Source organism: Tachypleus tridentatus, chromosome 8, assembly GCF_004210375.1.
Source record: "Tachypleus tridentatus isolate NWPU-2018 chromosome 8, ASM421037v1, whole genome shotgun sequence".
Lineage (NCBI taxonomy): Eukaryota > Metazoa > Arthropoda > Merostomata > Xiphosura > Limulidae > Tachypleus > Tachypleus tridentatus.
Genome location: NC_134832.1, coordinates 100,841,411 through 100,864,211, shown reverse-complemented (window position 1 = coordinate 100,864,211; position 22,801 = coordinate 100,841,411). Strand labels below are relative to the sequence as shown.

Sequence of the window (22,801 nt, the reverse complement as noted above, 5' to 3'; positions counted from 1 at the left end):
TGGATTTCAGAACTTAGTATTTTAAAAGCACTGAAACATATGTCCACTTAACGATTTATGTTTAAATATTGCTTTCAAGTGAAAACTATATTTTTAACTTGAGCAATTTTATTTTCAAATATATATTAAATAGTTATAATGTTTTGTATGTCTTACTAGTTAAATTACTTAATTTAATGCACATGAAAAATAACATGTCATAACTGCAGCAATAAAAAGAATACTTGAACACAGAAGAACAGGGTACAACTTACCTCACACCTGTAACATTTGACATGGAAACTTCTATCCAATGCAACAACCCTAACAGTTTCTTGCTGACCTGGTTCAGGCATTATAGGTTGTTTACAAACACAACATCGAGGAGCAAACTTTCTGAAATATTCATACCTTGCACATCAATAATTCTATATTAGACAACAAAAAATGTGCAATATCCAAATAACAGACCAATATGAACAAAACTACTTCACAAATCTCTTATTAGTGAAGAAAGTTTGCCTCTCAATATCAAAATTGTTGTGATCTAAGTTTATGCTGTTATCATCTTACTATACAAGTGTTCCTTGATAAATAAATAATTACATAATATTGTGTGTAAACAGTCCAAGTGATTTATGCATGTTAATGCAGGTGCATTCACCACAGATTTTAGGTGTAGCACTAGAGATAATATATTTAACTGTTTACATGTAATTCACAGTAAGTGACTGGCCACTAAGTAGTGCAATGCTGCCAGTCTAATTGTCCCTTTAAATCTGTTTAAATGTGTTCAAAGCCAACATACATATAAAGTGTGGATATGTGGAACATCTTTAGAGATACACGGTTTAAAATGGACATCATCATTCTCCAAAGACTCGGATCACAATGGATGCTGTAGTGTTGATGAATAATACATAATAATGAACATCAGAATGAGCACTGTTGATAATGGAGGGAGTAACTCCAAATGTATAATGCTGTGCTAATAAGCTGCAATTAGACCTCATCCAGAATTCCTAGATTCTTGAAATTAATAAAAGTTTGGGAATTTTATTTAATAATTTCCTAATCTTAAAATATGTGGATTTTTTTTAAGTTCAAGAATTTTACATAGCATACAGGGAAATAAAAATCTAGGGATATGCAGTGTTGCATAATCAAGACCATTCTGTCTACCTAGTCATAAGTTAGACTGTGTCATTGTATTATTGATGGACTGCTTGATTTATACTATCAACCTATTTAAAACATGATCCAATCAAAAAACACCATATAATGAATACAACATCACAATTAGACATTGCTAAATTTGTGCATATGTTCATGACTTCATACCCAAATTGATGATATGTTGACTTTACAAAAGTATTTCTGAGTTAAGTTTCCAAGTAGTCTTATAACTTTTAGCGTGCAGATGAATGTAGTGTCAATTCTACTTATAAAATTTTCAACTGCTTATGAATTAGTATCCAAACAGTTATCTATGAACATCTTGTTCATTGTTGAAACTATATACTACTGCAAAATTCTCACAAAGTTCTCAGTATAGATGTCTAAAGATGTTTAAAAAACTACCAGCATCAGGTCTTTACATGTTCTTTTATATGATGCTCTAAACAATGTATAGTTGATCTCACATAGCAGTTTAGTTTCAAAACATCTTAATTTTATTTTTCAAAACCTAATTGTCTTCACCCATAAATGGATGCAAGATTACAGTTTTGGAACACTAGTTTGTACAAATATTTTTAAATGCTTTAAGTAATGAGAAATGAAAACAACTGTTAAAAAAATGTTTTACACATTCTCTTTTTTTATTTATTATTATAATTATTGACATGCTGGTATGATAAGCTTGATAAAATATGTGCCAAACTAATCTTAAATTTAAAAAGGTATAAATCTGTCACTGTAATTGTGCAATCAATCCTTTACATACTGGTTTATGTTATGTTCCTATTTCTAAATGAACAGCTAATCTGTTAACATCAACATACAGAAACAGAAAAATCTGAGTTATTTTCTTTTTCAACCATAAACCTGATATAAGGATATTATCTGTTTAAATATTCTAAAAATAAATTCATGTTCTTTTTTTTTTCTTACGAATAACAAAGGTGTCATCAACATCCATGTGTTATCTAACCAGTTTTTTTCAGGATAACACAGAAGCAGATTTATTAGACTAAGCATTAATTGCCCATAGCAATGCCATCTATTTGATCATAAATACCATTATCAAATTTCAAATGAGACTGACTAAGAGAAAAATTTAATAAATTCCTAAAAACTGATTTTTTTTTAACCTTGTAAAGTTGCATCACTTTGAAACAAAACCAAATCTGCTGTTCCTGCAGAAGAATATTGGTGTTCAAGGACTCAAGTAAAAACTTACACAATAAACTTGTTCATCAAGTTTTAAACATGACAGTTGTTTAGTGATTCAAAACTATTCCTAACCATTTATTCTTTCTTTTAAAAACTTCTACAAGTATCTGGACATTGAAAGTTTTTGGAATTTCCTGCAAAGCTACACGAGGGCTATCTGCACACACTTTTCGACCTTCTTCGGTCATCATCAGGTTCACAAAGAAAGAAAGAGGTAACTAAAATAAATAATATAAAATTATATATTCACACATCTAACACCGCCCTCTACATTCCGACACTCAGTTACACAACCCCTTCGAATCATGTGGTCAGCTTCTGGTCAGTTACCTCTTTCTTTCTTTGTGAACCTGACGATGACCGAAAAAGGTCGAAACGTTGTTCGCTCTTCTACGTAAAATATTTTCTCAACCCAAACGAGCTGTTTTTGCATATACATTTCTCAACAAGTGGGTTTTCTCGACATATCTGCACACACTGTCCCTAATTTAATAATGTAAAACTAGAAGGAAGGCAGCTAGTCATCACCACCCATTGCTAACTCTTTTATTTATTATTGATTATATTTATTGATCACTAATTGCATTCTAGAAGTTCTACAAAAACCCATGAAATAATTCTTGAAATTTTTCTGCTGAAAGTGAGGTAACCCTGCAAGTACTAAGCAGAGCTCTTACTGTTGGCCAATTAATACTCTCTTACTGATTATTAATTATTTTCTTTACTGGTTAACCCTTTTGCAACAGGCTCAGTATGATATACATAAGTTCGTATATATATTTGCACACATTAAATATTTACACTGTAACTTTTGATACGGCATGTATATCTTCACAAAATTTGGTAGATTGTTTGTATATATTACGAGTTTTTGTACACAAAAAAATCAATTTTCTTAATGAAATATTTTTATTAAAGATTTACTTGTTAAGATATCTAGTCTTTGTCGTTACTAGTCAAAGTGTGAAATTATTTCATGTTATGATTAAAAATCCTATTCTTCATCCCCAAAATCTCAAATATTATTTATCTCTTAAATCTCTTGGATACATTTCAAAATTTTGTTTTCAATAAGACTTTATATTTTATGTTATTTTCTACATTCTAACTATGTGGAGTCTGTCAATTAACCAACCTCATAATCATCATAAAAAATTAGAAAGTAAATATAAATTATGCTTTTTTCTTGCTAGAATGACTACACATTATAATATGAAAATACAAATGTTTAGTCTAAGTAGCTTAAGTCTCATAATGTTATATATTTATTATTATTTATTATATTAACCTCCTAGTTGCACTTAGCTAGAATCACATAACTTGCATTAAAAGAGGGGATGAACACTCATGTTACATATCCAATAATATAAAACTGACCTTTAGTCTTCCGTATGTTTTATTAAATTAAGATTTTCTAATATACAGTCATATTTCAATTATTATACATTATACATGACAGTGATTATTACTAATCAGAAATAAGTTACAAAACTTATTTTTCTTAAAATATAGGACAATAAATAAAGAAGTAGAGCAAATAATTCTCTCTTCTAGCTACGACCTTTGAACTCGGTTGCCGCTGGACAAAGGTTGCTAAGCCTTTTAAAATTTCAGATATGGAGGATATCAAGCAAAAGATTTGGTAGATTTTATATAGACACTTGAATAACCAAAAAAAATTCAAAATAACTATACTGATACTACAGAATTCCACTATAATTTATTAAGTTTAGTAATTAAACTGCATTTATGTCTAAAAGAATATGAAACTTCAAGCAGACTGAAGTCACAACCTACCTCCTTCAAATATTAGTTCAAATGAATATGGTGGCCTTTCACAGATGAAAATGGCTAAGAAAACTGCTAGGTGGACATTCTAAGCTGTTGATTAGTTATTAATATGTCAAATATAAGAAAAAATGTACATAAGAGACCGTGTTGAAAAATGGAAAGAGGTGAATGGGGACACTGTGTTTGATTCAATACATAAGCCATATCTCAGCAAAATAAAAAGACACAAGGTTCTTATTTTATATTCTAGCTTGTCAATATTGGCAATCTGAGTTCCTGATTTGTACAAAACTATGGACTTTGTATTTTGACATCAAAGCATCTAATTTTAAACAGTAGTACATTCAACATACCACAGGACTCAATAAAATCTATATTTAGATGTGTTCTTTTAATATTTACTTTTAAATTATAATCTTCAATATGATTCCAAACTTACTGATATAAATTCATAAAATAGTAGTTCAATAAAATTTCAAACAAAAGTCAACAAACAAGATGATATGGCCTTTGATCCATGACCTATCATGAAAGGGTTAATTCTCACCCATTTCCTGTAAGTAAAAATCATAAAATGACTCAATGAAAAGTAAAGTTAATTTTGTAATGAAATGATCAATTTGTATTATTTTTCTAACAGTTTACCAAAAGACATGAAAAACTAATGGTAGTTTATACTTCAATGATTTTTCAAAATCATAGAAGAACAAGAACATTCAAATTATCCTTATTAAAACTCTCACAACACAAACTAACTTAAGTGAAATTATATTAAGTTGGTTATCTCAGATTATACATGCTTTTTGTTTTAGAAATATGTAAAACTATTTATTAGCTGACTAAAAGCTAGAATAAAATGGATCTATCTATATAATAATAATTTCTTTGCAAAGACTTTTAAAGTATATACTTCAGGAAATCTAAGCATAGCTTGCTTGGAACAATCTAGATGTATCAAAGACTTTTTTAAAGTATATACTTTAGGAAATTAAGCATAGCTTGTTTGGAACAATCTAGATGTTGTATATAATTGATAAAATTAATTTGAAATTCATAGGACTACTTACTTGTGAAAGTCATCAATGCAGTGAATTTGATTGGTGGCATCAACAGTGAATGGAATGCCATCCAGACATTTTCCACAAACCACACATTTGAAACATGCAGGATGATATGGCTTTCCAGTAGCTCTTAAAATCTAAAATAAAAAATACATTTAAATTTCTAACTGAATGAATGCATTGCAAGTTCATATAGTAAACAAGTTCTTACAAAAATGTAACTACATCAATGTAAAAGTTTTGCATTAACCTAGGGTTACCTAATTTTGCTTCATAAAGTCAAAACCTTTTTTTGTTTATTTGTTATTGATCACAAGACTACATCCATGTTCTGCCTAGTATTGTAAGTACTGAAACCCAATTTTCAATGGTATCAACCTCAGACTTATTGCTGGGCCAACAGGAAGCTTTATAAATTCTGAATAATGTTACACTCATGCCTGAGAGGATAAAGGATTTGTTTGTTTGTTTGTAGTTGAACACAAAGCTACACAATATTACTTTATAGTTTCTTTAATTAGGTACTCTCATCTAAAAGATCTCAGCTATGTTCATAAATATATATATTGACCACAGCTGTTTGAGTTTTGTTATTCATTTCTTGTAATTATTACCTAAAATTCTCTATCAATCTTCAATACAATCTAAGTACAACTTCCTATTCATTTGGCTATAAAGTAATTATTTATTGTGTATTATTCACTTATTACTTAAATAATTTTCTTGGGTCTCAATACATCACTGTGTTCAGCATAAAAAGAATTTAACTGATATGCACATTATAGTTTGTAATAAGTTCTCAGATCAAATAAATTTAACAAGTTAACCCTTTCACGATGGGTCACGGGTCAAAGGCCACATCATCACATTTGTTAATTTGCATTCAAAATGTTATAGTACTACTATTTTATGAATTTATGTCAATAAAGTTGGAATCAAATTGTAGATTATAATTTAAAAGTAAATTAAGAAATTTACCTCTATCCATTTTTGTAAACAGTTCATTATATATATTTACTTAAATATATGACATATGAATAACCAATCAACAGCTTAAAATATAAAGTCTTACTGAAAACAAATGTTTGAAAAAATATTTAAGAAGTTTTAGAGATTATACAAATCATTTGAAATTTTTAGGATAAAAAATAGTTTTTTGTAATCATAACATGAAATCACTTTGCATTCAAACTAGTAACAAAATATACTCCATTTTCACAAACGTATCTTTAGTAAAAATATTTCATCATAAATATGATTTTTTTGTTTACAAAATACTTGTAATCATTACAAAAGGTCTACCAAATTTTGTGAAAATACACATGCTATGTCATAAGTTATAGTGCAAGTACTTAACACGTACAAATGTGTACACAAACTGGTATATATTATATCGAGCCCATAGTGAAAGGATTAATAATAACTAAAATATATGGTTATGTGCAAACTCACTCAAACTGTAACTTACAATGGTAGTTAAAACTAATTTACTCTCTCTATAAAAGTGTCATAATTGACAAACATATAATTTGAAAAATCAGACTAAAACATTACATGACAACAATGTAAAACAAAAGAATATAAACTTTTAATCTCTTTTACTCTATACATACTACTGGAAAAAACTTGATGGAAGAATGTTTCTTTTCTAAAAGTGAACACATTACAATTTATAGTACATAAATAAAAAAATTCAAAAATACCCTGTCAAGAATAGGATTTCCACAAACACAGCATTTTTCAAGAGAATTCTGTGGGTAAAAGATAAGTAAAATATTTTATATTTTTATGAACCACTGGTATTATAAGTAATTATGAAAAGTGTTACATAAAGATATACAGAACATTTTAATGAATCAACATAACCTTTGAACAGAATATTATTTTATAGAGTAACATGAATTGGAGTTAAGAACATTAAATGTCAAAGTTTTATTTAATTAATAGTTTCTTAGTGATAATACTTTTATCCATTGTTCTAACTTCTGATAAAAAAATCTTAAACACACATTTTATGCAACAGTTTTTTTAGCACTACAACTTACTAAATAGTCTTCTTCACAGTATGGTTTTCCATCCATTGCATAAAATGATTTTCCTTGTAATTCTTTTTCTGAAAAACAACACTGAATGAGTTAATTACAATTAAAGAACAATACACAATACTGTAATTTAGTTAATCCCCCAAAACACACACTACATACTATCAAAACTTTAGTAGCACAGGATTTATATCTCTTATTTTCATGTATTGGTAATATTGCTATGTTTCACAGAAACTGAATTATTGTTAGTATGCATAGGTGTTAGAGTTTTACTAGTTAACCAAATTCCACTTTTAGGTTTATTGTTAGATTTGTTGAAATGAGTTTGATAAAAAGTTATGCTAATGATAACACATTTTTCTTTATGCATAAAATCTATTCCCATCTTTTAACATAACAATCTATTACTGATAAGGAGATAACCCATACCAGCCATTCTGAGATACATTTTTATTTCAAGTGGGTTTCTCGTCACCAAGAATAACAATCTATTGTTTTTTATGCAGTGATTTTTTTAATCAACAAATATTACTGTATAGATTATAATTACAAAAAAGTAAGATATACTGTAAAGATAAAACATCTTCCAAAACAGACAAAGGGCTATCAATTAAATGAATTAATTAAAAAATTATTATTGTCTTGGTATTTTTACATCACAGTGCTCCTTTGTCTAAAACAAAGATGTATCAATTTTTCTAATGGAATTTTAAAGGGAAGCCCCTAATGTAAGAAATTACATCTTTGTTAACCATTCAATTATTTTTAATACTTTACAAAGAACATTCTAAGATTTGTGTCATGAATTTATGTCATGCAATATGCTTTATTTTCATTTACAGAATTTATGCCATGTTACAAGTTATTAAAGTTTCCTTAGTAGCTTTGAAGGAATTAACATTTCTAATTGAAATTTTACACATTATATATTATATAATTTACTTTTTGGTAAATAAAAAGTCATCTAATTCTATATTAACCAAAAAACTTAAGTTTGATTAAAGGTTACATAAATAAAATGACTTTAAATTTGTAGATCTATAAATATCACTCACGGCAAACATGGCAAGTAAAGCAATGTATGTGGTAAACTTGGTCCATAGCAGTACAGCCACTCCCTTCTCCAAGTACTTTATCCCCACATTTGTAGCACATGCCTAAAAAAATATAAAAAGTTTGCGTGAGTGCCAAAACAATTAACAATAAAAGTTCTACAGCTTTCTATAGCTGAAGTTCAGGATAATGACATAAAGTGAGACCAGTTTTGCCACTAAGAAAAAAAATTATCCTTGTCTGTCAAAAAACAAACACACAGAAAAATTATTACCAAAATAAATATTTTCCTGAATGCATTTTACCACAATATCAGTTCCACACAGAAAAGGAAAAAAAGATGATTTAAACATTCAGTACTTGAAAACTCTTCTCATTTGTTCTCACAATACATATTTTAAATAAGAAAGAATCCAGCAAATAATATTTTAACATTTTAAATATGCACAACGACTAAGAAATTGACAAATTTTGGATGTAAATTCTAATACATTAAATGAAATTATTGTTATGGATTTCCTTAAAATATGTTTAAACAGATTTTATTTAATTGTGCAGTGATGCATACATAAACATACACTAATACTCAAAGTATCATTTCATTGACAAAAGCCATCATTGCTACATGTTGTATAGATGTATTGTTAAATATAAAACTAAAATAGTATAATTACAACGTAAATTTGTTTCTTTTTTGAGTGTAGACAAAATCTATTTAAGAACAATTTCAGTGAGAGTTCATTTTCTTACTTAAATAGTAAGTGGCTTATTTATTTTATTAAGTTTGAGATACTCATGTTAAGTCAAAGAAAAGCATGTAACTGTAGATAATGAAAATGTCTGAACTGTTTTTAAAACCTAAATTACTAAGCAATAAAAGAGCCATATAAAAGTTTGGATAAGAGTAAAGGTGACTGCCACATTCATAATAAAAGTAGCTTTAAAATATGTAAATATTGTAGCACTGTAGAATAGAAAAACATGAAACTTAGAAGTACTTAGGTAAGTTAAATACAAGTATTAAGTCATTTATAAAAGGAAAAAAAAAAATTTGCTAGGGACATCAGTGGCATTACTCAAACAATAAGCAATAAAGATATCTGGTTGTTTAACATATTTTTATGTAATAGTATTAAATTCATAAACTAATAAAAAAATAACACTTTCTTAGTCTATAAAATGATGGAAATCTAGCTTTTTAATCAGCTAACAGTTCTGTGATTGAAAAATATATCTAAAGCAATAAAAACATATAAAAGACCTGAAATGCTAATTTTACACACCTGATTTAAAATCATCTATGGGCTAATTAAATACAAATACAGGAAAAAACATTCTGTATTCAAGAGGTTTTAATCACTTTTATTAGGCCTAAAAATTTATTTTTGTAAGCTAAGACAATTTACATCACTACATTAAGTCCCTTATACAGCATATAATGTAGAATTTGACTTATAATGACTTATGGCAGTTGACAGATAGATATGAAATACTATTTTTATACACCTCTTTAAAAATCTGTAATGAACTAATTAAGAAAAGTGAAGTAAAAAAAACACCTTCCATTACATGCTTGACTAATTACTTTATTATCAAATCATTATTTTTTATATTTTAATAAGCCTGAAACATTAAAACTTCTACCTTATTCTTAATTATTGGAATTAAAGAAAACAAATGAAACTTTAAGGACAAGAATTTTAAGAAAATTAGAATGAGCTGTCAGGGAATAATACATGGAACCCTGCACAATCTTTTTCATGTTACAAAGTGTTAGGTAGCTTTTATGTATTTAATAACCATAACAACATTACTACTGCAAACCCTAATTAAAAAAAACAACTAAAAATTGCCAACTGGGGAATACTTGAAACTACAAATGGAACTAAAATCTACATATTCCATCTTATAATTTTCCATCTGAAAACTATGCAGCAGACAATCATTTTAAGTCAAGAAGTTAGTCAAAACTGCTACAGTGATGTAAAGGTTTCATGACAGGTGAGAAACCCTGGAATTTAATGCTTCCATCTAAGTTTCTAACAAATAAAGTAGCATCTGTGCTAAATTAAAATTAAGCAAAGGATAAACTCATCACATCACTGATACAAGTCCATACTCAATCCAAGACCAAGTTTGATATACACAATTTGCACTGCAAAAATTTCAGATTGTAATTAAAATTATGATAAGAAGTAATGTACAAATTAGTGGGTAATTCAAACTAACCAAAAAATTCTGGGTCTCCAGAATTTTCCATGCTCTGTACCAGAAGATCTGTTAGATGATCAACCTCAGCTTCCTGACCAGTAGGAGGTCCTCGTCCCAGAGGTTGTGTCATCATACTAGGGCCAAGTTTTCCTCGTACCCCTCCAGGGTATAAAGTAGAGTAAAGTGAAGAGCCTGTACTGTAGGCAGACCTAGAGGACATCTGGCTAACTGGACGAGGATTGATGGACTCGTAAATTGAGCCAGTATCATAAGTACTCTGAAAGATAATAAGGATGAGATTATGCTTGAAATCATTCTATTTATATAACTATTTTAATGTAGAATAGATAAATATATAAATGTATATTTATATGAAAATCAATTTTTAAGACTTATAGAATATAACATTAGATTATTTACAAATACTGAGGTTTTATAGAAAAAAAACAATAAATATGTTTCTGAGTTTTATCTTACCTTCACTTTTCTTTAGGACAAATAATACAAAAATCATCTTTAACCATTTTTGTCTTTCTTAGTCCTATGGGTACTGTTTTAGTAGGACACTGACTATTGTAATTAAAATATTTATATAATTTATGTTTATCTTTTCATACGTTTCATGCACAATAATCTCAAGTTCAAACTTAAATAAAAAATTGAAGTTTAGGTTCAGAAAATCATTGCAATAAATCCATTTTAAGGTCAGAAAAATGAGTCTCTTTGTCTTTAAATATACCATGATTCAAGAGCAGCCAGAATATGGTATAGCTTTTCCTCCTCAATTTATCTGGAACAAAGCAAAATAAAAACTAACAAAGATTTTTGAAATATCTTCTGTATAACAAAGTGTTCTCTCACTGTATTGCAGCAGGAAATTTCAAAAAAATGAAATGCTGATTGGTATATTAAGTCATTCTTGGTAAATGCTGTGTTTATAGGAACTTTACTACAGAGTGAAAATCTACAGTTATTTTACTAATAATGTCAAACCTCACTTGCACAACACAGCTTTTCTTTTATATTTTATACTTTTTTTCATTTATACATTTAGTTGTCCAACTTCAAGACCCTCTAACACTATCAACATCCACTTTTTCAACCTTGACAGCACATATGTACACAATGTATATGTGAAACAAACAAGTTTCAATTTTAACACCCTCTTTATTATATTTATTGTTTATACCAATTTTGTAGCATCAAAAGTTATTTTTCAATAATCTCACTAGTCTCATAAATCTTAACCATTTGAGGATAATGTTCACAACAAATGTCTGAAACTAAAAATTAATATTAATTATCATAAAGCAAGTATGACTAAATATAGAAAATGAAATAGAAATAATTTCCTAATAAAGAAATTATGTAGTTTAATCTTAAAAAGTAAAAAAAAATGATTATCTGTTTCATTTGAGAAACTCTACATACTCTCTCAATTAAATTAATCATTCTGAAAAGAGCTCTTTCACATAATCATCTGACTCCTCTTCAGTTTTTTAATGATGTTTCTAAAAATATCAAAAATAAATTTTAAATAATTTTAATGCCCAGTCTGAGAATTAATGGAAATGAATTTGAGGGGGGTTAGCTGAGCCAAATACGAGTGTCATAGATTCTTATGTTCAAGTTAGAACCAATAAAATGTACTTCAATAAAGGGCTCGATCAATTCACCTCAAAGGACCATACTTATGGTGATAGCTGGACTGTATTCCTTTTGCAAAAAATAGTAGAAGTGATAATGTTTAAGCAGGTACTGCAATTTAGTTACTTTACCTCAACAAATATGCTTTATTTGGCCTTCCCTTACCAACTATATAGAGAAAGATCATGAAAAATTACAAATTAAATGGCTCTGTAAACTGAGAAACTAGCTCTTGTATTACCCAATGTCTGTAGCTATTACAATGTTTTATGTGAGATTTTTAACTGGGGTATGCATTTTACTCTCCTATAATCTAGTGTGAATTCAGTCAAGCTTGTGGGCATTTCAGATTCCAGACGTAAGGGGTTCAAATTATTACTCAGAATCTATAAAGAAAAAGTGGCAAACAGGTTTGTTTAAGAATCAATGCATCAAATGTATCTACAGAACTCACAGTCTAGATATAAACAATACCAAAGTTTCCTTAAAATGAATATTAAATACTTGTTAAATGTTTTTACATAAAACACCTAATTACTCACCTCCATCTCACTTAACTTACATTTAAAATTTCTTAATAAATTATTTCCATATTGAAGTATTTTTATACCATCACATTCCCAAAGTGGGAAGCTGATTTGCTTGTTTTTAATTGACCAGAAAGCTACACAGTGGGTTGTCTATGCTGTGCTCACATCTAGTATTGAAACCTGGTTTCTTGTGTTTTTAATTTGCAGACCTATCACTGTCTCAGTAGGAAGCAAAGTCAGAAGTAGAAGAAAATAAATTATGTTCCATAACATAATTCATCATATGACTTTTTATATTTTAATAAAAATGACTTGAACATAGCAAAACTATTTTCAAGATTCTTAGCATAGTACTTATAAAAAAAAACAAAAATTATTTATTTAACACATTTATTTTTCCCAACAAACACAACAAATCTTCATCTAACCACAATTTTCTTATCAACAATTAAAATTATGATTTATTTTGAAAATATTTCACAACAGTATTGAATAAATAATTGAAACCTATACAGATCACTGACATCTGCTCTCAATGCATGTTTAAATATTCAGTATTTATATTTCTTACAGTATTATACAAATATCTTTGAGTTTTTAAGAGATATTTAGTTTTTAACAAGTTACTGTTCATTTCATACTCAAAATATGTAACATTTCAGCACACTTTTTAAATATTCAGTATTTATATTTCTTACAGTATTATACAAATATCTTTGAGTTTTTAAGAGATATTTAGTTTTTAACAAGTTACTGTTCATTTCATACTCAAAATATGTAACATTTCAGCACACTTTTTTTTTATTATCATTCAAAGTTCTGTTTTTCAAATTTAAAAGTGCAATTACTTAAAACATTATAATTAATATAAATAAAACAAAATTTCTTCTTAGTATAAACTTCATTTACTAGCACATCTTATAAGTATCTTCATATTACTTTATACTAAAGAATACAAAAAAAATAAAAAAAACCTCTATGGTAACTACTTTTAAACACTCATAATCAGTTTAAAGTTCCAGCCATATTAATTTATTTTTGGTTCTACAGGATCAGACAAAAATGGGGTTCCAATAAAAATTGAAGATTACTTTACTCCTGACATACATTAAAACAGCTAATAAGTGGTTTTATATTAATCAGAAAAAATGATGTTGAAAAAATGATCAATAAACACAGAAACGTTTTACTAGGACTTGATGCTTTAAGGTTCCAGGTAACGAACAGAGAAAAACAATGTTCAATTAAAGATAAATAAATTTAGGAACACTTTCTGAGGGCCATCACCTATACTCGATGTTCATCACAGAATCTCAGCATCAGTTTAAAGCACTACCCACAAAAACACATATATGAATCTAAACGATAGCTGGCTTTCTTGTTTCTTCTTAGTTTAAAGAGAGAATGATAATTTAAATACTACACCATATTACAGTTATGGTAAGGTATCCATCTTAAAGCAATGTTTATCTTTTAAAAAAAAAGGGGGGGGCTGTCTGACTGTGATCAAGCGATCAGTTCCATGGGGCCTGCCAGTACATACAATCTCACGTGCTTACGTTACCGAAAATACATCCCGTCGGTGGCACGCAGTCAAGTTAGGAAATGGAACTCATTCCACAGCATTCTACGCAAACCTTTGTACATCAGAATAGTGTTTTAATGCAAATAACTGTAGCTAGTTCCAGCTATGCTTCTCCAAACAATAAGAAATATGTTGCATTCATTTACATGTACATAAATTTCTAGCTAAATATTCTCAGTTACACTTTCATGAATAAAATCACATGATTACACGTCTATTTTAATGTTAATCAACTATTACATTTTCTATATTATAATTAATATTTCACCGTTGAATAAACACAAACCAAAAGTTTTAGTGACAAAAAGACAAAATTCAACTACGACAATACAACTTTAATGTGAAAACCAACAACAACAAAAAATAAAATATAAAAGAAAACACTCACTGTTTGATTCTGCGATTCCCAGTCAAATCACAGCCCAGCGAGATCAAACCAGATAATTATTTTTTGACAGACTTCTGTGCTTAAACAATGTTATACTTCTTGAGGTTTTTTCTTCAGAAAACTGTTTTACTGTTTTCTTACAAACACCACTGCACCGGCAACAGAGCACTCTTTGCCATAGCACGTTTCTCCTTAACTAAGAGGCTGACAGAGAAAGACGACTTATCGTTCACACTCAAATATAAGGTAGAAACACGCCTGCGAAGCCTCACCCACGTCAGCGTTTTTGGTAGGGTTCGTGAAGCCAGATTGTTTTGTTTGTTTTACGAAGTTTTCATACGCATGCATAAGTACACCAAACAGTTAAGTCTGATACTCCATCTCACCATATACAAAACTTACTTGTTCTCAAATACGTCTCACCAATATTATTATAAAAACTATTTCTGATACACTAGGTGCAGTACTTTCCAAAATCATTAATGTTATTTTTCTTGAAGGTGCTAACTGGCTAACGTATAGGATATATTTTGGTTGACTCATAAAGTACGAAAATTACGAAATACACTGCTGGCCAAAATCTTAAGGACAATGAACATAAAGAAAAAATATGCATTTTGCGTTGTTAGACTCAATCACTTATTTGAGTAGAGCTTCGAAAGATGAAAATAACAAAAGGGAAAATAAAAATTAAAAACTCTTTTAGCATTTAAAAGGGAAAGTGTGAAGAATATGAAATTAGCCTAAATACTAGCTGGTCAAAAGTTTAAGACCATACCAAAAAGAAGTCCTAAACAGTGTAAGAAATGCCCAACAAGAGGTCTCAGTAGTGAGTTGCACGGCCGTCATTGCGAATAACTTCAAACATTCGCTTTGACATGGTCGATATAAACGTTTACAGAAGGTTGGCTGGAATGTTTTTCCAAGTGGTGAAGATGGCTTCACGAAGATCATGCACTGTTTGGAATTGACGTCCATTTCTATAGATTTCCCTTGCCATCCACCCCCAAATATTTTCAATAGGGTTCAGTTAGGGCGAACACGCTGGATGGTCCAAACGAATCACGTTATTCGCCACGAAAAAGTCCTTTGTCCTGCGGGCATTGTGGATTGCGGTGTTGTCCTGTTGAAAGATCCAATCATTTCCACACAAGCGAGAGCTTTCAGTCAATAAGGATGCTCTCTCCAACAGTTTTTTATTTTTATTTTCCCTTTTGGTATTTTCATCTTTCGAAGCTCTACTCAACTAAGTGGTTGAGTCTAACAACGCAAAATGCATATTTATTCTTTATGTTCATTGGCCTTAAGAGTTTGGCCAGCAATGTATGTTCGAAGTGAGATCGAATTTTTTTCTGGAGATGATGAAACAGTAGAAAGAAGAAAAGAAGCAGAAAGATGCAGATCATTACAACAGGACTTAAACATCAAGGAGAATTAAAATAATATAACACAGGACATTAAATTAAAATCAATACGAGATAGAAAAATAACGGAAAATAAACAAGAAAAGAAAATTAAAAAAATTAAAAGACAAGAATGTAAGTCATGCGTTAAAAGATAAAAGATTTAAGCAAGAATAAAATAAAGATAATTGAACACAGGAGATAAACACCTACTGAAGATATGTAGAAATATTATAACAGTAAAACTCTGGTAGTACAAAAAACGTCTATGACGTGCAGAAAGATTAATGGCAAAGTTGAGGAAATGAAAAAAAGGCACCAACGAAGTGAAAAAACATTACAAAAGAAAAATCACAGTAGAATAAAAATATCTGCAAAATAAACTGGAAAAAGGAACGGTTAAACCAGTCAAACCCTCTATGTCCACATCCGTCCAAGTATTCTATCTTCAAACATATTTATATGTGGAACAGAAAAGCACATTTGATCTACACCTGCTACCACTACTTCCGTGCCATCTATGAACACAAGATCTTTCTGGACTTCTTCAGCCATATCATTACTTCATCGAGTTCAAACACATAATATGATTGAAAAAGCAGTATTTAATGACAGAAAAGTACCGTGGGTGGCATATCTGATTCAATTCAAAATAATTTTCAAAATGAATAGATGAAATAATGAATATGCTATGCATTATTTTTCCCAAATATACAACAAATCCGCCTAACAATAGAGACTGTTACAACTATATCCATTTATATTGAATGAAATGCAATACATGTAAAATTTTAATATAACCTCTAAAAAAATGAAGGGTGTAAGTCCTGAAACCTGTCAATAAACACCTTTAAAAAAAAACACAGGAACTCAACAAATATTCATTACGAATACATAGCACAAAAACAACTTGTGAATGTTAATAGTTGACTTTGTTGTGTGGTATAACGAAATGTTAATTTCGTTTATAAAAACAAAGTAGATAGTAAAACTCAATGTGACTCAAGATCTGTGGACCACTGCAAAAATAAAGCTTTCTCATGTTCTTTTTTCTAAACATATAGAACACGTAGTTTCAAAAACTAAAATGTACTATTTACTTCTACAATGTATATTACTATAAATTAAATTTTATACCCATCTGTGAAATGAAATGAAGATTGTTTTTTTATTGTTTGAAGTTAAGCACAAAGCAACATAATGGGCTATCTGTGCTCTGCACACCATGAGTATCAAAACCTATCTGCTGTGCCATTGGGGGGCGACATGAAGGAATGAAATTACCTTTTGTGTTTTATGACAGATATGTTAACATGCAAGTTATGACAATGCTGATTATGATGTCTAAATTATCACCACACACCTAATGTGATAAAAAAGATCACTATATTTCCACCCATATGTATTGGTTATTTATGGTAATACGATTACGGTATCAAATATTTTGCGGCCTTGTTTTTTTATTGAAAATATAAGTTTATCTTAAAAATATATGGAATTAAAATATATATATATATTGACAAATTTTGTGCAAAAATGAAACAAAATTTTTTTACAGCTTTTTCAAGTGTTCAGTGAGAGGAGCTGCAAATATACCAAGCTTGTTGTCGTACTTCAAAACGTTACCAAAAGTTTCATTTATAAGAAAAATAATACTAAATGCCTAAACTGATATATACATAAACTGTGCTTTACTGCCAAATTGTTTTGATATAATTGTTTATTTACTAGAACTGACTTTCTTCATACAAACACGATTATTACCAGTTGCTCCCCTTATTTCTAAGGCCGTCGATGGTTTTCACGGTACCCGGGAAAGAACAGATATCTGAGCGTCCAATTTTGAACAATCTATATCCATCAAACAATAAAAACATAAGCAGACAATGTTTGTTGATTAGGTTCGCCAGATTTTAGTCCCAAATGCTATTACCCATAGGCTCTGATAGAGTTACCACCATAGCAAATTTTCATTCAATGTGATAGTATGTATGGCAGCAGGTTTTTAACTTATAGATCAATTTTCTATCCTTTTGCCATTTATGTACAGGTATTAAATGCCAAAACATTTGAAGACCACTCCAATGAATTATGTAAGAGACCAGAAGTCCCAACACTAAGAAACAAAATTACCGGGGTGCGGGACGAGATACACTAGATAATATTTCTTATATGAACATTATGATTCTCCAAATATTTTCGTATATCAGACTACATATATGTAGTGTCAGGGCTCTGCCATATTTTATTATTTTTCACTTCATACAGTATATACTATATTTGCTACATTCGCGTCGTTTTACTGACAGTATGGCGGATAAAGAAACTCAGTAATCACATGGGCGATTAGTGTTACCCGAAAATCCTCTATGTGCTATAAATGCAGCCACTGACTTCTAGCTTTATATTCCAATTGATCTCTGTTCTGTAAAAAAGAACAGAACAATAAAGCCAGTCTTGGCTGCTAGTTGCTGATATTGTACCTGTGACTGCTGTTGAACCATGAAATATTAAAAACTGTTGGATTCTTTTATTATTTGAATCAAACACACTAGAACACAAAACAAACCAAATTAAAAATAGCGTAGTGCAATAAAAGAGTAACATGTTCAGTAGTTATTATAAGAAAGAATAAATAAAATACAAGAACTAAAGGCTTTTATTTTTATATACTGAAACACGTTGATAAAATTTGTAGGTAGAAACCTAATCTACACAAATGTTTTTTTTTTTCTCATTTACTCATTTTCGAAACACTGAACAATTCAACATTCTTCTGTTGTGTTCAGTAGGTATATAATCTTTATATTATAGTATTTATCAACTGTAGTATGTGTCATATGACCCAAACCCAACCGAGTCGTGTACAACGCTGTCATTGTGGGAAGCTGCAGTACCACGTACACACGTGTAGTATATTACACCGTATTATACGATACTACAGTACAATGTAAAATCAATACAGTACTTCATATGCCGGGCCAATATACTATACTATCCTCCAATGTATAACCAATACATTACTTTATATGCCAGGACAGTAAGTAGGCGGCAGTGTTTTTAATATTGGCAATCTTAGGTCCTTACGCACAATCAGAAGGCAAAGCATGCTAATGCTGCGGAAGAGGGGGAAGTCTTTCTTTCTTCTATTTACAACCAAAAATGAATCTTGTAATAACGGTATCCTCAATATTCCGGATTAACGGTACTATCTCTAGTCTTGTTCTCTATGCGGGCACTCGATAAAACGGCCAGTTATCTTTGTATGCCTGTACGGTATATCGCTAAATTTAAAACATACCAGAATGATAACAATAATTCAAACACTTGTGATGTCAACTGGATCAACCGGTTCTAAGCCATATACTGTGAATATGTTTTAAAAAAAACGTTTATTAAAGTGCAGTCTTATTATTCTGGGGAAATCTCGTTGTAAACACTGTAGAATACAGTGTTTAGCAGTTCAAACACTGGAGAGAAGTACTTTGAAACTCTGTGACCAATAATAAAGAAAAAATTATACAGTCAATTTACTCCCTGAGACTTCCTGTCGACAACGCTCCATATCATGGCAACGTGTAACTCATGAACACCAGTGTCCTTCATATTCCGAACTAAATAGCAGCTAGAATTCAGACATTTAGTGTGGTCAATATGAAACCCAGCTTTTCGTGGCTCATTTTGGGCATTAAGGGAACCTTCCGTGTTTTTGTGTGTTTTTTTTCTTATAGCAAAGCCACATTGGGCTATCTGCTGAGTCCTCCGAGGGGAATCGAACCTCTGATATTAGTGTTGTAAACCTGTATACTCACCGCTGTACCAGCGGGGACAGGGTACCTTCTAATAAATAGAATTTGGATACAGTCGAAAGGGTGCCCTTAATGTCGAAATTACATTATATAAACATCAGATGCAATTAACCCTATTAATAAATGTTCATTGCACGTCAACCACATCTGGCCCAAGACCTGCAGTATTTTAACAAATCAAACTTTTCTAAATGTACATTAACTTAGATTAATCTACATGTTTTTGTTAGTTCTGCTCCCTAGGCGAGGTAAACTAAACATAAATTATGTTATCCTAAAGATGACAAAAGGTCGAAACGTTGTTATCTGTTTTACTTTGGTAAAAGTGTTAATACCCACACCAGCCGACATGAAATACATTTTTACTTCAAGTGGGTTTCTTGTCATCACGAATCAATTAAATTAGATACAACCATTAAATATGTCAGTTAAGATTCCCTTTCCTAACCAAATCTGTATGTCAGAATTCATAGTGTAAGCTAAGGTTGTAGGACACTATCCCCAAGTACATAGACCTATAGCACATACCTTTACGCACAAAGGAACGTGATCCCAAAGGATAAAAGTTTATAACCGGTTTCTCATTCTGCCTTTTATAGAGATTAACTGCTTTCATGAAAGGGGATTGTTTTTATTTAATGTGCACTTTTCATTATCAGTTATTTCTTGTTCATCACCATACCTATAATTTTTTTATTAATTTAAAAAAAATTGTCGTATATCTCAATCAGCTGAACATCGGCAATTATTATCCATGGTGATAAATAGCATCTGTACCCCGCCAGCTAAACAACTCCCACTCTGTACTGGATAATAGAGGAACGAACACAAATACTTTTTTAAAATAATTTCAACTTGCTTCTGTGACGATGATTGAGTTCGTGAAGAAATTGTGAAAGGCTGCACAACAGTTTGGGAAAGGAAGCCTGTCTGAATGGGATGATGTTAATTTTTTTGTTGTTGATTTATTTCATATTCTTAAATATTGGGTATTAATTTACTACAACCTTATCCAAGGCCCCAGGAGAAACGTCCTTGGCTTCCCCGCCTTTTAATGGACATATTTTTAAATATATTTTGAAGCAAAATATTTAAAAAATAATAATGAAGAAAAAATCATAATTTGAACACTTAAAAGAAAATTACAATTAGTAATATAGGATCTCTTCCTCAATCAAAGACATCTCAGTGGCAGGAATCGAACGTAAATAATCCGAGATTGGTACATAGGATGTAGGATCTGATGACATATGACAACTACAATTTACCGTTTCCAAATGAGACAAAAACTGGCCAGGGTATAACTGGCTACATCATCAGAGGAAACCCTATAGTTAATAGCAGTACTTATTATGCAACCGACGGGACCTATCAGTTTGCCGTCTTCTTCATTGCATCTGTATTAGATGAGATCGCAACAGATATTCAAGAGATAATTCCATGTTCCACTACCCGTGACTGGACACATAGCTACTCCTCGGCATGTTTTCAGGAATCACCATTATTATCTCGATTACCTTCACGGTTCCCAGATGTTCGACTTGCAAACTGCACAGTCTGTTAATGCAATCACAATGGACTTGAGGGAAATCTGTTTATCAAGCCCATAGTTGATGTAGCAACATTCAAAAATTGGTTTGATAATGACAAAAGCAGTAGTGATAGTAATAGTAGCATTTCGCCAAATCAAAGTTTGCTTGGTTTTTACTTTCACGAGAGCTATCTGCGCTAGCCGTCCCTAATTTTGCAGTGCAGAGATGCCAACTATTTCAAATGACTGAGCGTAATGATTGTAGACAGAGCCCTTTCACAGTTTTTGTACTTTTAGATTTGACAGAAACAAGACAATCTGGTGAACGATACTTCTTTTTTTCCATCTTGTGAACGATCGCATTGGTGTTTCTATGCCCCTTAGAGTGTGTTTGTGTGTTTTTTTAGAGCAAAGCCACATCAGGCAATCTGCTGAGCCCACCGAGGGGAACCGCTATGCCCCTTAGAAAACGAGAAATACCCATCTACGCGAGCGCTGATTGGCTGATAAGCACTGATGACGTAACTATGGATTCCCCCCACGTACCCAGTATGGAGAAGCACCGCACTCAAGCTATTGATAGACGTCGGAGATACAAATATTTTTTTATTATTTCAAGCAAAAACATGATTATCGCAAGTAGCCATTTGGACTATGTCTTTTATTTATTATCAAAATGTATTTGTATCTCACTAGAAATTTTCCTTTCACCCCTTTCTAGCCCCAGGGAAACAATTTATCACTTTACTGAATAGGCCTATATAATATATAATAATTTGGGAGTTGCAACAAGTCGTAATATTTGTCTGTATGAGCGTATAGTCGTAACGTATACACCAAAATCGTAATGGTTGGTATCTCTGGCAATGTAAGATTAGAGGAAAGGTAGCTAGCCATAACCACCCACCGCCAACTCTTGGACTACTCTTTTACCAACGAATAGTTGGATTGATCGGACAATTATAACGCCCCCACGGCTGAAAGGGCGAGCATTTTGGTGTGATGTGGATTCAAATCCTGGACCCTCCGATTACTAGTCGAACGCCTTAACCACCTGACCAATCAAAAGATCAAAAACAAGGTCACCAATATCAAATAGACAGTGAAAACAGGTCGTGTAATTTAAGGTGAGAAAAAAAAAAGGGTTAATCAGACTGTTGCTGATAATGTGTTGCGGCAATTTCAAAATCCTATATCCCTTTGACTGCTTCTAAAACCCGACTGAAATACGTTAACAATATACGGATTGTATATCTGTATATAGTAGGTTCCCCAATCTCCAACCTCTAATAAACAATCACTGGAAGTTATTATTCCTTGCCCTCTCGCCAAAAAAACACACTACTTCGTACCTGGTTAGGCCCGGCATGGCCT

At 30.8% G+C, this 22,801-nt stretch overlaps 1 protein-coding gene across 7 annotated transcripts in view; it reads right to left on the bottom strand.

Annotated features, from left to right (window-relative positions):
- Positions 1-22,801, bottom strand: part of LOC143223063 (uncharacterized) — a 65,927-nt gene that overhangs the window by 2,596 nt on the left and 40,530 nt on the right. For all 7 annotated transcript variants that reach the window (XM_076450474.1, XM_076450470.1, XM_076450467.1 and 4 more), the window contains 6 exons: positions 10,553-10,811; positions 8,326-8,427; positions 7,271-7,338; positions 6,929-6,976; positions 5,232-5,362; positions 255-375 (listed from right to left, as the gene is read on the bottom strand). In XM_076450474.1, the coding sequence (XP_076306589.1) occupies positions 255-375; positions 5,232-5,362; positions 6,929-6,976; positions 7,271-7,338; positions 8,326-8,427; positions 10,553-10,811 (729 nt within the window). The remainder of the gene's footprint in view (positions 1-254; positions 376-5,231; positions 5,363-6,928; positions 6,977-7,270; positions 7,339-8,325; positions 8,428-10,552; positions 10,812-22,801) is intronic.